This window comes from Phyllostomus hastatus, unplaced genomic scaffold (genome assembly GCF_019186645.2).
Source record: "Phyllostomus hastatus isolate PE091 unplaced genomic scaffold, TTU_PhHast_1.1 phas_scaffold_28, whole genome shotgun sequence".
NCBI classification, from domain to species: Eukaryota; Metazoa; Chordata; class Mammalia; order Chiroptera; family Phyllostomidae; genus Phyllostomus; species Phyllostomus hastatus.
This window is the reverse complement of record NW_025334022.1, coordinates 9069245-9086325: the sequence shown is the minus strand read 5'-3', so window position 1 is coordinate 9086325 and position 17081 is coordinate 9069245. Positions and strand designations below refer to the sequence as shown.

The window sequence follows — 17081 nt, the reverse complement described above, 5'->3', positions numbered from 1 at the left end:
GTTTGTACTATTCATGGTTTCAGGCATCCATTGGGGGTTTTGGAATGTATACCCCATGGTTAATGGGGAACTCCTATAGACAGTATATCATGATAACTAAAACATGGAAGCAACCCAAATGTCCATTGATGGCTGAATGGAAAAGCAAAATGTAGTGTATATATATATACAATGAAATATTATTCAGTCTTAAAAAGGGATGGAAATTCTGATACATACTTCAACATGGATGAAGCCTGAAGACATTATGCTCAGTGAAAAAAGCCAGTCACAACAAGGCAAATATTTTATGATTTAACTTACGTGAGGTATTTAGAACACTCAAAATCACAGAAACAGAAAGAGGAGTGGTGGTTGCCAGGAGCTGGTGGGGGAACATGGGGAATTATTGTTTAATGGGTATAGAGTTTCACTTTACAAGATGAAAAGAGTTCTGGAGATGGATGGTGGTGATGGTTGCTTAACAATATCAATGTACATAATACCACTGAACTGTGCACTTATGAATAATTAAGCCCTGACGGTGTGGCTCAGTTTGTTGGGTGTTGTCCTGCAAAGTGAAGGGTCACCAGTTCAATTTCTAGTCAGGGTACATGCCTGGGTTGTGATTTTGGTCTCCGGTCAGGGTGTGTATGAGAGGCAACCAATCAATGTTTCTCCCTCACATCAGTGTTTCTCTCCTTCTTTCTCCCTCCCTTCCTTTCTCTCTAAAAATAAGTAAATAAAATCTGTAAAAAAAAAAAAAAGGAATGGTTAGGATGGTCATGTTATGTGTATTTTGCTACAACCAAGAAAATTGAAAAAAAGGAAGTAGATGCGTGGCCGCTGGAGGTTTAAGAGAAGGAGAAATGTGGAGTGACTGCTAATGAACAAGGGATTTATTTGGGGTTATGAAAATATTTTGCCATTTCCCATATCCTATTATCAATAAATTTCCAAAAGTTTATCGTCGTTTTTATAGAATTTGCCATATATTTCATTTTATGCAGCTACTTTTATTTCAGATCTTCACCTCACACCTAGATTATTCTAGTAACCTTCAATGCATCTTACACCCTGTTGCCAGATTTATCAACTGATGTAATCTGTGTAAAGCACTGTATAAACCATAAAGCTGTACATAAGTATAATATACACTTGACCCTTGAACAATGTGGGCTTCAACTGTGGAGGACCACTTCAAATCTACATTGTTCAAAATCCATATATAAGTGAAACTGCAAAGTTCAAACCTGCATTGTTCAAGGGCCAACTGTAATTTTGATCCGTAGCTGGAAATTTGTATACCTGGAGGGCCAACTTAAGTTGCATGCAGGTTCTCAACTCCATGGGTAGTCAGGACCTCTAACCCCCTCATAGTTCAAGTGTCAACTGTATTAGATTCTTAAGACAGCATTTCAGTCCACTCCCCTATTTAAGAACACAAGTGACTTCTTATCACCTAAGGCATCAACCACTCTACCTTCTATCCCTCTAAAACAGAAATACTCAAACCTTCTAGGTTCATGGCACCCCTAGTATCTCAAGTTTTTCATGGCACTCTCAAGTGAAAATAAATATGTACTAGTTCAATTTATTACATAATCAGGTATAAACAATTTAGTATTTATCAATTAAAATTTAGAATCCATTTGAAAAAAATACATTTAAGTTAAAAAAAGATTTCTATTTTATTTTTAACCACAATTATCTATTAATGGGATGTGCATGCCTGTTGGTACTGTACTTCTCAAACCTTGGAATCAAACTGGACACAGCTTTCCTCATTTCTTAGTCATGTATGTTCACGTATTACCATATTTTTCGGACTATAAGATGCACCTTTCTTCTCCCCAAATTTGGGAGGAATAATGGTTGTTAATGCTGCTGCTGAGTTCTGTTTACATTTACATCGGTGAAATATTATGTTTTTTTGTTATTAAATATTTTTCCACATTTTTTGCTTCAATTTTTTTTCCTATTTTCCTCCTCTAAAACCTAGGTGCACCTTATGGTCCGAAAAATATGGTACTTGCTTTGTCTCACAGCAATTGCTGAAAGCCCAGATTCACAAACTTATGGTGTAATCAAAAGAAATGCAGCCGATTTTCATACTTGGAAATTGGGGTACTGCTATATCAAATACCTAAAAATATGGGAGTTACTTTAGAAATGGGCAGTGGGCAGAGGGTGGAAGAATTTGAGGGCTATGAAGGAAGTGAGGATCATGGTAGAAAAAAAACACAAATTCCCTTAGATAATACCAAAATTATTGTGAACGGACTATTAGTACAATTACGGATGTTAAAGGTGTTGCTTGTCAAGGCTCAGAAGGAAATGAAGAACGTGTTATTGGAAATCTTGAGGAAAGGTGATCCTTGTTATATAGTGGCAGAAAGCTTAGCAGAGTTGTGTCCTAGAGTTATACAGAAAGCAGAACTTATAAGTGATGAAACATTTGGCTAAGATTTCCAAGCAAGTGTTGAAAGTGTGGCCTGGTGTCTTCTTGCTGCTTACGTGAAGTGGGAGATGAAAGAAAGAAACTTAGGGAATAACTACCATATTTTGCCATATATAATGAGCACATTTTTTGCCCAAATTTTTTAGGGAAAAATAAGGATGTGCATTTATACATGGGCAGTACTAATTCCGTATCTATATAAATGCTTTTAATCCTTATATTTATGCTTATGCATTAAAAGTACAACTCTAGAAAGCAATAACAATATCTGTATGCAAAATAATACTGTGGAATACAATAATTGGTTTCATTTCTAAATATAAGTAATTAAATAATTGAATAAAAAATTATAATGAAACTTTTTTTTCCTGAAAGTTTGGGCCAAAACTGTGGGTATGCATTATACAGGGGAGTGCATTATACACAGCAAAATATGGTACTCAACAAAAAGGAACCAGGACTTAATGACTGTGGAGACTTTCAGCCTATCTAGACTGTAAAAGATGCTAACATTTTGAGATTCACTATCAGGAAAGCATGCTCTAGAGAAAAAGATGAGGCTGTGACTGGATAGCCTTTTGCTAATACCTCAGAAAGATCCAAGGGCCAGAGTATTCAGTCACACAAAAAGCTCTTTTTTAAAAGATTAAGCATGTAACTCAAATCTTCAAAGCAATCTCAGTGCAGCTAGGAATAAAAATGGGATTATTTAGGAAAAACCTATCAGAAACCCCTTGTGTGATGGAGTGAACACACACAACATACAAATGAGACCCACAAGGTTCTGGAGAATGGCATACTAGCACAAAAACTGCTAGATTTGACTGAAAGGGATGAAGAGAGTATAAAATGAAAGAAGGCTATAGTCAGGAAACAGGCTGATGAAACATCAGCTGTAAATACATGCTACCCTTCATGAAAAATGAAAGATGATGCTGAGGGTGTAGCCATCAGCCCAGAAATCGAGAGGATGGAGGTAAAAGCCCCAGAAGATTCCTCCCAGGTCTTGAAATTTAATGGAGTTAACTTGGCTAGATTTTTAAATTGCTTGGGACCAGAGATTCCTTTTTCCTTCAGTTTTCTCCCCATTTGAACAAGAATACCTATAACTGGCATCCCATGCCTGTCCCTCCATTGTGTTTGGGAGCAAAATATGAAAATAAAACAGACATGCTTATAGATGGAAAGGGATATTACTTGATGATGCATCAGATACAGAGAATCACCCATACCTGATTTAGATGACGAAATTTTGGAATTTTGAGCAGATGACATTAAGATGAGAGTTTAGACTTTGAGTTGTAATAGTTGAGACTTTGGGGAATCTTGGCATGGGGTGTATTTGCATGTGAGATATTAAAGGGCCAGAGGGTGAAATGTGATAGGCAGAATAATGGTCCTTCAAGGACATTTAATCCCTGAAACCTATGAATATATTAGGTTACACAGAAAGAGGAAATTAAGATTGCTGATGAAATCAAGGTTATTCATCAGCTGGCCTTAAAATGGAGAGATTATATAGAATTGTCATATAATCACAAGGGTCCTTAAAAGTGGAAGAATGTGGCAGAGAGTCAGAATCACATATATGATGATAGAAGCAAGGTCACTGGAGTCATGTGATGTGAGAACTCAGCCTACCATTGATGGCTTTGAAGATGGAAGAAGAGGGCTATGGGTCAAGGAATGCTGGCAGCTTCAAGAAGCTGAAAAAGGCAAAGAGATACATTCTCTCCTAACCTCCAGAAAGGAATGCAGCCTTGCCAACACCTTGATTTTAGCCCAGTGGGATCTGTATTGAACTTCTAATGTACAGAACTCTGTCTAAGATAAAATTAGTGTTGTCTTAAACCACTAAGTTTGTGGTAATTTGTTATGACAGCAATAGAAAACAATTTCTATTGTTTATAAACAGAAGTCAAATATCACTGCATTTCCCTCAAGAAATTAAAATATCGTATGGTTCCACTGTGAGTTCATTATGTACAGCTCAGCATATAGTTTAGGAACTGTGGCTCTACCACAGGGGTCAGCAAACTACAGCCTGTGGCCCCAATCCAGCCTACTGCTTGTTTTTGCCTATGGGTGCTTTCATACCGCAGCAGAACTGAGTAGTTGTGACAGAGACCACATGGCCTACAAAGCCTAAAACATTTACCTCCTGTCCCTTCACAGGAAAAGTTTACCAATGCATGCTCTAAAATATGTCCCTACTCTATCCATTTGCCTTTATTTCCCTCACTCCCAGTTACATCCCTTTACCCTTACTCCCTATATTTTTACCATTCTGAACTCATGTCACTACCTTAGCTCATGCTATAATTCCATCCTGGAGTTCCCTTCCTTCCCTTTTCTAAATCCTGTGTCCTTTAAGGCAAATATTAAGTCATATTTTCTACCCAAAACCTTCCCTATCTCTTTTCTAAGGACATTTTTCCTACACCATACCACTTAGGTTTTGACTGATCAAACAGCCATTTTATTACTCTATAAATTGTTTCATGTATATCATAATCCACTATTACATATAGACTATAAGCTCCTCAAAGACAGGAACCATATCTCTTTTTTAAATTATGTTATTGTTGTTAAATTACAGTTGTCTGCATTTTCTACTCTCACTCCCCCCCACCCCAGCCAAACCCACCTCCGTCCCTTGCTCCCACCCTCCCCCTTGGATTTGTCCATGTGTCCTTTATAGTAGTTCCTTCTTTTTTTAATTGTTGTTCAAGTACAGTTGTCTCCATTTTCACCCCACCACAACCCGGCTCCCCACCCATCCCCTCCCTCCTTCCACTGTCGAACCTACCCCCTATGGCTTTGTCCGTGTGTCCTTTATACATGTTCCTTGATGGACTTTCCCCTAATCCTTTAGAAAATTCCAAAAAGCCTAGCCACTGTGCCATGCAAAAGTGTGGTACTCAATATGTGTTGACTGAAGTTTTTTATATCCTCACCTTAAGATATGTTTATTGATTTTAGAGAGAAAGGAGAGAGGTGAGGGAGAGTGGGGAGAGAGACACACACACATTGATCAGTTGCCTCCTGAACACACCTCAACCAGGGAGCGAACCTGCAACCTTTTGGTGCACAGGATGATGCTCCAAACAACTGATCCACTTGGCCAGGGTTGATTGTACTTCTGAAGCTGAAATTTACTCTAATAATGTTATAAATTTGAGCCCTGATAGTTGCTGTTGAAATCTGATATCCACAACTATTAAAACTGATATTATAGCTGATTTATTTGAAGACATTCCAGCAGTACGATGGTTGTTATCTCTGTTACTATTGCAGTTCTCACACGCATCATACTCTTAGGATGAATTTGTAATAGCAGACAACCTTCTTTAATACTCCAATCAAATTTCCTTATTTTTAAATGAACACCTTTTCATTTTATAAAAAATATATTGAGTAAAAAAGGAAATTGATGCAAGAAATGGAACAGGAATTACGTAAATTTTTATCCTCAAAAGATTCTACATGCAGAATAGTATACCAGTTTTCTGTTTTTAATAAAATGTGTAGCAGATTATTAAGCCGCTCAAGCCAGAAATCCTATATGTTTAACTGAATAAACCTACCGGTGATGAACTATATCTGGATCCCCTGCAATCACTACAAACTCATACTGAAACTAAACATCACAAACCAAGGGTCTAAAACCTCTAAAATTTAAAAGGTACATCGAGTTTGACACAGATGATATAAGAAATATGTGTAGTGCCCTGGCTGGGTTGCTCAGTTGTTGGGGCATCATCACATACACCAAAAGGCTGTGGGTTTGATTCCCGATCAGGGCACATACCTAGGTTGCGGGTTCAATCCCCGGTCTGGCCACACACAGGAGGCAATGAACTGATTGATGTTTCTCACATTGATGTTTCTCTCTCTCTCTCTCTCTCTTTCTTTCTCTCTCTCTCTCTCTCTCTCTCTCTCTCTCTCTCTCTCTCTCTCTCAAATCAATACATATATCCTTGGATGAGAATTTAAAAAAAATTTAAAAGGAAGATGTTAAGTAATTTTTGATATCTTAACAGCTGGATTTCAAAAATCACAACTACTTGCTTAATCACCAGAAAGTCACTAATCCTTTTACTGAAAAGAAATAAAATGACTTTGGCTCTGAGACACCTGTCAAACTGATGTCATTTCTAAACTTTCACTCTTAAGAGTCAAGTCCTAGTCAAAGATCTCTATGATGTGCCAGATTCATATATAAAAGACCATTTTACTTAAAACTGATGACAGTCACCATTAACCACTGAGTAGCTCTACTGACCAAGAACCAATTACCCTAAAATTAATTTGGTTTGCCACCCAAATAGTTGTCTGTTAGTCAAGCACTAATCTTAAAATTCATATGGGTCCACATAAATTAAGGTACAAGACCTACCTAACTTCTAATAGTTTTGGGCATGCACACACACATAAAAAGGAGATTTGGGGAATTACTTTTACCACATATAAAAAAAAACTGCTACTGAGACTTCAAGGAAAACAAACATGGCCTCATACCTTATCTTTCCATACTCCTAGAATACCACATGCTCTTTCGTGTCCTTGCCTATACTTCCCTTTGCTTAGAATGCCCTTCCCCGATTTGTCCACCTAGAAAACTCCAATTTTTCCTTAAAATTTAAGCTCAAATATAATCTGCTTTTTGAAGCCTTCTTCAACTCCTATAGGAATATTTAAAGCTTCTTCCCATTTTGTATATATTCCCCCATTAAAGCAATTATTTTATAGATATTTAACTTTCTTATTTGCATGTACTTCATCCATTTGTTCATAGACATCAAGGATTCTTCTTTCATTATTATGTCCCTAGTACATGGCACACAGGAGATATCTAAAAGTATATGATGAAAGAAGAAATGAATTCCTTCCACAAAGTTTTAAAACAAACTATTATATCCTGGCTTCAACAACTCCTTCCTTGTTCTCCTAAAAATATCCTTGCTGGTTTGGCCTCAATGCCCAGTACTTTCTCATTCTTACCTATTTGTGTTACCTATTAAATATAGATGCTTCCAAGAAAACACACGTGTCTTTCCTGCTGCTCGAATAATTTCCTCTCAGTCTACTCACTGGCTTCAAGACAATGTTTTAGAACAAACTTCAAACTGCTGCTTTTCCCCTGAATATATTCAATAACTTCAGATCCACTCATCTCTTTTCAGTAGAATAAGCAGAACAGAAACAGAGTCATAGATACAGAGAACGTTTTGATGGTTGCCAGATGGGAGGAAGTCAGCAGGATGGATAAAAAAGGTGAAGTGATTAAGAAGGACAGATTGGCAGTTACAGAATAGTAACGCAGATGTAAAGTACAGCATAGAAAATAGAGTAGCCAAAGAACATATATACATGATCCATGGACATAGACAATGGTGTTGGGATTACCTGAGGGAGTAGGGGGAGAGGGAAAAGGATAAGGGGGCAAAGGGCAGAAAACTGGGACAACTGTAATACCATAAATAATACAATTTAAAAAACATAAAAATCTAATGAACAAAATAAACTAAAACAAAATAGACTCATAGAGAGAGAACAGACTGACAGCTGTCTGAGGGGAGGGGCATTGGGGCTGGGTGGAAAAGGTGAAGGCATTAAGCAAAAAAAGAAAAACCTTATTGACTTAACTTTGGATGGTGAACACACAATACAATATATATGATGTATTTTTTAAAAAAGATAATTTCAAGGCTCTTTGTTTCACCAGAGTATTTTACTAAATGAATCCTATGCTCTTTACGTAATTTTTAAAGGTAAGGTTTATCTCAATTGAGCTCCATATATCATGTATCATTAAGGTTTTATATAAAAATCAAATCATTTTTTCTCTCATCCTGGAAAATAGATTTGAAGGAATTCCCAGTTAATTTATCTATCTGAAGTTTAGAGATGCTTTCAGAGGTTTCATAGAACAGAATCATATCTGAACAAACTATCAGAAATACCTCAGGTTGGGAATGACTCACCGGTACTCCTTGGTGTACTCAAAGTCTTGTTTGTTGTACGCAGGTTTTAAGAAATTGCACTCAATGACTCCAATTACTCCCACACCTTCTCCATGAGTTGGCTTAGAAAAAAAAATATTAATTTAAACACTCAAGTTCCTGTTTACTACCTAGAGATATTTCCTTTTGATTCCAAACAATAACAGAAAGGTTGCATAACATTCATAGGCAAGGTAAGACCAGTAAGGTCTAGAGAAACACTCAGAATATACTTCAATAGACTGCAAATATTACGTTGAACTGGAACCTCTGGCAAATTCTAGGGCAAGATTTTCAAACTATGATATAAAGATATGCTAGGATTTTCCAAGGATTAATAGCCATCTCTACTTCTTTCACACTACCTCCATTTTCAACTGTTTTATATTCTTGGATTGCCATAAGATTTCATTTGAACAAAAAGTGACACCGCTAAAAAAACATCCAAGTTATATACTACTGTTTTAGAGTACTGAAACCAAACTTCACCTCAAAATATTTTAAGGATGCTACATAATCATCATACTCTAATAAGATAAACATTGTTTATATATGTAGGCCACCAATCTACTAAGGTGAGTCAGACGTGAAGGGTTATTAATTACAAGTTGACATAAGATATTTTTGCATTGAAAAATCTTTTGTGTTAATTCTTTAATGAAAGAAACCAAGTTAAGGTATAATTAGACTAGCACACAAACATGAGTTGTGTGGAGATAATATAACAAGGAAAATCAACATAGGCTGAAAACTAGATATCCTGGGTCTAATATAAGTTTGTCCTACTGTGTAATATAAAGGACTTTATCATTTTTGTGCTTCAGCAATCTTATCTGTAAAATAGCAATCAATGGAATACTTGTGGATGTTACCACTTTAAATTGTCATTAAAACATTAAAGATGATGGTAATATTTGTATGGTTCAGTTTATAAGGTATTTTCACATAATTTATCCAATTTAAATCTCTCAACTGTGTAAGCTCTAAGGTAGGAAGAGCATGTAAAATTATTACTGCTGCTCCCACTTTACAGGTAAGAAATTGAACCTCAGAGAAATTAAGTGATTTAGCCTAGGTTGCACAGCTTTTAAGTACAGAAGCCAAGAATCAAATCCTGACCATCAACCACTAAATTTTATGCATCTTTCACTATGCTTTATTGTCTCCCCAAGAAAATATAAAAAGCTACCACCAACACTAATAAACTTACACATGACAGAGTTGCTGGTGTTTTGATTCTCTTATTAACAGCTACCTAGAAAATGCATGCAGTAAAGTCTCCATGTTGACTGATATCTATGGAGAATGACAAGTAGAGTTTTTCAACACAAGATGGTTCACTGGTAACATAAACTTCTAGGGTAAGATTTAACTACCAACATAAGATAAGATAAAAAGTCATTAATGACTTAATCCCCTTTGCAAATTTTAAATTCTCTTCCTACTGTTTTCAGCCTTCTGTGACCAAAAAAAAAAAACAAAAAAAAACCCCACACATTAATCACTCACCTTCACCTGGCATCCCACCTTTTCAAAGGACTTTATGAGTCGATTGTTGTGATACATCATTACTCCAAATTGGTTATTATTCTTGCAAGAGAAGCCAAAAGTTATTTTCACCTGCTTATTCTGAGAAGAAAATCATTAAGGAAACAAATGCCCACAGCTTTCTCAGAAAAAATAATTTGCATTCTATTATACCAAAGAACATCCTATATAAATTGGAACAACCTTTCTAGGGGGCATTTGAAAAGCCTATAGTAATAGCTTTACAAATATTCTTTTTTAAAAAGATTTTATTTATTTTTAGAAATAAGGGAAAGGAGAGAGAGAGGGACAGAAACATCAATGTGTGGTGGCCCCTCGCGCACTCCCTACCAAGGACCCAGCTGCAGCCCAGGCATGTGCTCTGACTGGGAATCGAACTGGTGACCCTTTGGTTCACAGGCCAGTGCTCAGTCCACTGAGCCACACCAGCCACCGCCAAAAAAAAAATTAACATTTTTAAGATAAAGATTGTTAAATACTTTATTTCTATGGTATACTTTTAACATTGTTAATTATGGGAAAAGAGTACACTGGGGTAGGAGGTTCCTCAAATTAGAGAGGATAAGAAGAGAGAAGAAGCCTTTGATAGCTGGGGAATAAATAAGTCAGCATCCGTGATCTTGTCCCTCAGTGACCTTGGAGGAAATGTTATTAGGAGTTTCATTTTACACATCTCTATAGTGAATTTGTTTAGCCCAAACTCTATTAGAGAAGGTAACTAGTTTAATTAGAAGGATGGCTAAAAAGAGTTAAGGTGCAAATAGAATGCATGTATAGGAGTCACGCTGATAGAAACCCAGAAACCCATAAAAAATGGAAGCTGGTGACAGAAATGTGGCATATTTGAAAAGTATGCAGTGGAAAACAATTCTTTTAGACTGGTTCTGTTAAAACTATGCCACCAATATCCTAACCTACATACAGTGATATAACTAATTTACCTACAGATGCTAACAGTACTATCTTTGGCTTTGTTAAGCTGGGCTTATTTAAGGCTTAAAAAAACCTTTCCTAATAGATAATGTATTGTTCCCAAAAGGAGAAAATCAATCTGTTTACAGTAACAACTACATAGCTTTTTACAAAAGGAAACAATTTCTAATTTTTGGTCAGGGAAAGAAAGACAAAGCAAGAAAAATAACACCTTTGATAAATAGTGTTTCTTAGTCCAAGAGCTGTGCTTATTTACTAGAAAATAAATCATAACAGCAATTCTTCATAATTGATTATGAGTTCTCAGCTGCTCAAAGGCTTTTTTTGGCCCTAAAACCTTGAACAAATATAGACTTAATTTCCATAATCTCAAGATTTTCTCAAGTACCTGAAATCTATTCCTAGTGCAATGGTGGATAGAAGTGAAAGTGAGTACTTACTTCTCTGAGTGGCTGCCACTATGAGAAGTACCAGGAAATCCACATCAAACCTGTTGAAGATTTAATTTCCACTATCCTAACTTCTATCAACGTAAGTGTGGACTTGTCATGAGGAAAATCATGCTATGTCCAAAAGATTATCAATTTCTAGACAATATTTTGCTTATTTCAATCAATGTAATATATAACAAAATTCCAATACAAACCAAATGGTGTGGACCTTAAAGCAGAGTCTCAAACCTGGCTACCCATTAGAATCAACTGAGAATTTAAAAATAAATTATATTTCTTATTTTAAAAAAAAAGAGATTTCAGAATCTACTGAACCAGAATCTCCAAAGTCTCAGGACCATATTATTTTAATCATTTCCAGATGGTTTCTAAAAATAAATAAATAAATAATAATACATAGATCAGCATTTAAGAAATGCAAAGGAAAGGTTTTTGTTCTTCTGTGCCAATGTTGAAATATAATCCTGAAATGAAGAGGTAAACTTCATGTAGTTTGTAAGGATACTGTAAAAGTAGGTTTATATATATCATATGCTACATTGGCCAGGCTCTTGGCAATCATCTGGGTAGTCACCTTCTTTTGACGCAGAAAAATTTTCATTCGTGGCTTCATATACAGAATACCACAAAATGCCTATGGAACAGTGAAGGGAAAGTTATTATACAATATTGTCAATTCTACTGACATCCCCTTAAAACATTGCTGGCATCTGAGGTTTATTCTAGACAAAGATTTGGCTCAGTTTCCATACCATGTTATACTGTCAACTACCATACAAAATGATACTAAATCTATTCACTAAACTGTTTTGGCAGACAGTGAAAAAGAATCCTAATACAGGGCTGAAAGGTGGTCATTTTTATATAACTAAAATGAGATATTATTATATAGATTTTCATGTATTTTTACAGGAATTCTTTACATGTAGAATTTACAGGAATTCTTACCTCTCATTGTCGAAGAAAAACCATTTCTACTCACCCGTAAGGAATACTCTGTTTCTGGCAGTTCAGAGGTAACACCACCAGTCTCTTTTTCTTCTGTGCCAAAGTCTGATACCAGGATGTCATATTGATCTGTATCAAAGTCCAACTCAGACTTTCCATCTTTATTTCTGGGTAAAAGAGACAAGTACCAATCTAACAAAAACTGGTTCCAAAGGACAAAAATGCACTAGGAACCCAAGAGAAAAGAAACAATATGAGCCAAAACTCGCATATCTATTTCTTTCCCTGACTACCAGTACTAAACTACAAATTACTCAGTTTGAAGACAACACAATATTAAGGGTATTTCAAGCCTAAAAAAATCTGCTGTTTCACAGAGGTGGTAATGCCAAGTACAAAAGGAAAAAAAAAATGGATGGTGTATGTATAAGTGATCTGATAAATCAAATGGTTGTCAGCTATCCTTGAAGTAGAACCTTATAATAGATCCCAACTTTCTGGGTATTGTTGGGCAGGTCATTTCCCCTAACTGAATAAATAGATGAATCAAAACCTACTTCTTCTAATTTCAGCAATTATGGAAGGACTAATGAGATACTGAGATTTCCCCAGATCTTATTTCTTAGAAGGAAAAAAAGGTTATTATAGAAATAGCATATATTTCCTAGTTTTATAGAGGGTTATTTATGGAATTATCATTTAAATATTATAGTAATCATATTCTTTTCATAAGGAATTTTCTCCTCATAATCTTTTTGGGTCACTTAGCTGTGGTTCATTCCCAGATCCTGGGTTATACCACTAACAACAGCCAGGGAAAAAAGCCAAGACCCATCTTTGTTTCCTGATGGGTTATGGAGAAAACATGCATCAGAACAATAGTTTCCAAAATTTGTTCTGTGGAAGAGTAGTCCCCCAAAATACTCTTAAATAGTAAGGAAGGGAGGAAGGGAGGAAGCAATCAAGGAAAGAGAGGGAGGGATGGAGGGACAGAGGGAGGAAAGGTAACTTGGTTGCACGAGTGAATACAATTGAAAAATAATCCCAGGCCCCCAGAGCCACCTCAAAGATCTAGTGATACCTTTCTTATACTTCAGGCTTTGCAAGATCAGAGCTGCTGTGATGGAAATGTAGCTCCTTCTTCAAGGCTGAACGAGAGCCATTATGGTATGTAGCATTTATAAAGTCCATGTCATTATAATAGAATATTCTGGATTTTCTGGGAAAATCCTGATTCTTGCTACCCAACCCCACTCGAACACATACACTGAGGAGGTTTTCTATCTTTGCCCCTCACCATTTACTATCCAAGGAAAAAGACACTGAAGAAAATTTTTTTGAAATTGGGTAATATTGCATATTATATTGTTCTCTTGCATATTTTCATGCATATTGGAATGACATTAGCATATTAAAGCCTCTGAGAAGTGCTGCAATAAAGCAACATGGCAAACTTTGTTCAAGCCAGCTTTTCCTGAAGTTACGTGAACATGGAATCCTTTATTTACATTAACACTTACTACTATATAATTCAGAAACAATGTACAAAGAAAAAAGCCTACTTAATGTGTTTAAATCACTGAAAATACCTCAGGAAAATGATCCTTTATAAGATAAATAATATTATTTGAGGTTTTCCCAACAGGACAAAGGAAGATCTAAGTTATCAATGTGTGAAAAAACCTCCTTACATTTTTGTCCTTTTCAGTTGAAAGTATTTTCTATACAAACCAGCATGGCTTTTATATAAGTTTAGCCCAGTTAAGAACTGAGGTGAAATTCTTAACTTAAAGAGAAAAAGAATAAATATACCTCACATTTTGTTCTGCTAAACATAAAAAACAACACCTCTGTTTTATATGAAAGGATTTTAGGTTTTAGTGGACACTTAAATATATTCCATTTGACATAACTAGATTAAACAAATCATGTATTCTAGAGTATTTCTAGATTGTTTTGTTAGTGTTCAACACATGACCTGAAGCTGGCCTCATTACAGTTCATATTTATCTACTTCAAAGGTTTTTCTACTTCTAACTCAGCTACTCTAAAGCACTAACACAGAGGTCCTTAGTTTTAAAGATCATGCCTTGCTTTGTTACCCTAAGTCTCTTTTTCATACTTTGTTTTCATTGTCAAATAAGTTAAATAACTATCATTTACCTATCTCAAAACAGTGTCCATGAATATAAAATAGATATTTATAATGGACTCTAAAGATTTTAGAATAACATTGAAATGTCTTGATTATTTATGGCAATAGCCTCAGGATATTCATGTTTCCACCTTATCAAACTCCACATTTTGCTGGTAAGAACCACTATCTCGCCCTGGCTGGATGGCTCAATTGGTTGGAGTGTCATCCCATACACCAAAAGGTTGTGGGTTCGATCCCCAGTCAGAGCACATACCTAGGTTGCGGGTTCGATCCCCAGTCGGGGCGCGTATGGGAAACAACCGATCGATGTTTCTCTCTCACATCGATGGTTCTCTCTCTTTCTTTCTCCCTTCCTCTCTTTCTAAAATCAATAAAAATATCCTTGGGTGAGAGGATTAAAAAAACTTTTTTAAAAAAGAACCACTATCTCAAACTGAGCTGTGGCTGTAAGAAAGTTAAAAAGTATGCAATGAGATATAAATATCTAACAAAATTTAACTACTCTGCATCTCTAGAGGTTTATTAAAGTATACTTTATACTTTATCATACTACCTTTACTTAACAGAATCTATCACCCTTGAAGTACTTTACCTGCGTATATTCCAAATAATAACACGAGTGCCTTTTTTGCCTGGGATGGCATCAAACTGAGACAGGAGGTCATTTTCACTGTTGAAAATTGAATAGTTCAAGATGGCTTCTAGGCTGGGCAAGGAATCCTCGGTAATAATCATTTTTTGTAAAACCAAATATAGTCAAAGAAAAAATAATGCTTTTAGAGAATGCTATTAGTTAAAATGATCTGCCTTTTGAGTTACATGTTTAGATAAAAATAGACATAGAGATATAAAACATGGGCATTGCTGCTACAGAAGGAAAAGGCAAGATGAAAAAAGGCTATAGAAACAAACACAAAAATCAGTTACCCCTGCAGAATATAGCTTCAAAGATACAACGTAAAAAAAAGACAGTTCTATTTTAAAAATAGATCAAAGACTGAACTTTTAGACTCTTTGGAAGCAATGAGTTCAAATTTTATTGCTATACTCTGTGGGTCAAAATGACCTGTTATCTAACAGAAATAATAACTTGTCCAGGAATGGGAAAATGAATGATTCTGCAATCAGATAAACTGATGAATAGTATGTTCCTAGGTGTGTGATATAAATGTAGCTACCCTTTGGGGAAAAATAAAAGAGGAGGTACTTTACCAAAGGAGTGGTGATGGGGCAGAGATACAGATCGGTAATATAAAAATGACATTTTCTATACAACAAAAACTTTTGTAAGTTTCTGTCAATAGTCCACTTATATTTTTAAAAATTGTTTAGTAGGGGAAATTCAAGTTAAATTTCAGACAGTTGAATTGATAGCTGGATTTGACCTGAAAAGGTTTCTATCAAAACATCAAATTAGACTAATTTTAACTAACGTTCTCCATTTCCAGAAAGGATATTGTTCTGCTGGTTGAATGGAACAATTGGTACAATAACTGCCTGGGCCTGGACATATTCCAGGTAAGTCTGTGACAGGAGTCCAACAGTGAGGGTACCCCCGTTCTTGGTGAAGACAAGAGCATCCTTTCCTAGTCGCATGGAGCCTGACTTGAAACCATTACCAAAGACCCCGATGGGACACTGGCTCTTTTTTATTACTTTATCTGTAAATCCAAAGCTGTAATTACACAAGGAAAAGGAAATCAGAAAAAACAAAACCAGAAAGGTATAAAGCATCCTAAGATAGGTGGCAGGCAGAATGTTTAGCTACAAATGAATTAACACTTGTAAAAAGTCCCTCCTTTTTTCTCTTTTGATATTTCTGGCCAAAACTATTAAGTTAAAAACACAGGAAATTACTATGGGGTAATGGGACTGATTTTCCTGTGTGGTTTGTGTGTAGATAAACACTTCCAATATAATAGGCTTGAATTTTATAAATGTAAAGGTAGCTTCTTTTCACTAACACAAACAGTTGGAGACCATGGGTAGCTACCTTTTTTCTTGGATAAAATGGCTCTGATTGCTAATAGTAAGGTTAGGGTAGGTTGAAAAGGGCGGTTATCTAAGTACATTGTATAGAGGGTAACAAAAGTACCACATAGCTGCACCGGTCAGAGGCACCAGACTAGGCATCTCCAAACCTGGCTGCATCACCTTCTAGAAATCTGAGTCAGAGGTTATATATCTTAGCAATTTCACTCTCCACTCGAAAGATAACCTTCCAATTCTTACCCTCTGCTCCATCTGCTGGAACAGTTCATTGGAATGTGGCCAAGGGATAAAAATAGGTAGTTCTGCCTCTGAATATCAGCAAACAGCTGCAGTATAAAGTCTCTTTTATTCTGTTAAGGGCATTTCACTAAGTCACCCCAACAATCTTTGTAGTCCCTTATGGTCAGCTTAATCTGGGAGCCAGATCCTTTCCCTTTAATATATACTCCATTTAGACATGCAACAAAATAATAGAACCAAAAAAATTAAAGATATTAAATTGAGAAAATGATATTATCTTCCTCATATATCTTCCCTCACCACAAATAAAATTAATTTTAAGGATTGTTTCTCTCCAGATTGACTAAGTTTACAATGTTATATAC

The 17081-nt window shown here is 35.8% G+C and overlaps 1 protein-coding gene across 7 annotated transcripts in view; it reads right to left on the bottom strand.

The window, feature by feature from the left end:
• MORC4 (MORC family CW-type zinc finger 4) overlaps window positions 1-17081 on the bottom strand; it is a 71440-nt gene that overhangs the window by 40113 nt on the left and 14246 nt on the right. For 6 of the 7 annotated variants that reach the window (XM_045817657.1, XM_045817659.1, XM_045817658.1 and 3 more), the window contains 6 exons: window positions 15942-16159; window positions 15077-15224; window positions 12361-12493; window positions 11884-12012; window positions 9955-10074; window positions 8428-8528 (listed from right to left, as the gene is read on the bottom strand). In XM_045817657.1, coding sequence (XP_045673613.1) covers window positions 8428-8528; window positions 9955-10074; window positions 11884-12012; window positions 12361-12493; window positions 15077-15224; window positions 15942-16159 — 849 coding nt within the window. The remainder of the gene's footprint in view (window positions 1-8427; window positions 8529-9954; window positions 10075-11883; window positions 12013-12360; window positions 12494-15076; window positions 15225-15941; window positions 16160-17081) is intronic. The other variant, XM_045817663.1, reaches the window with a different exon arrangement.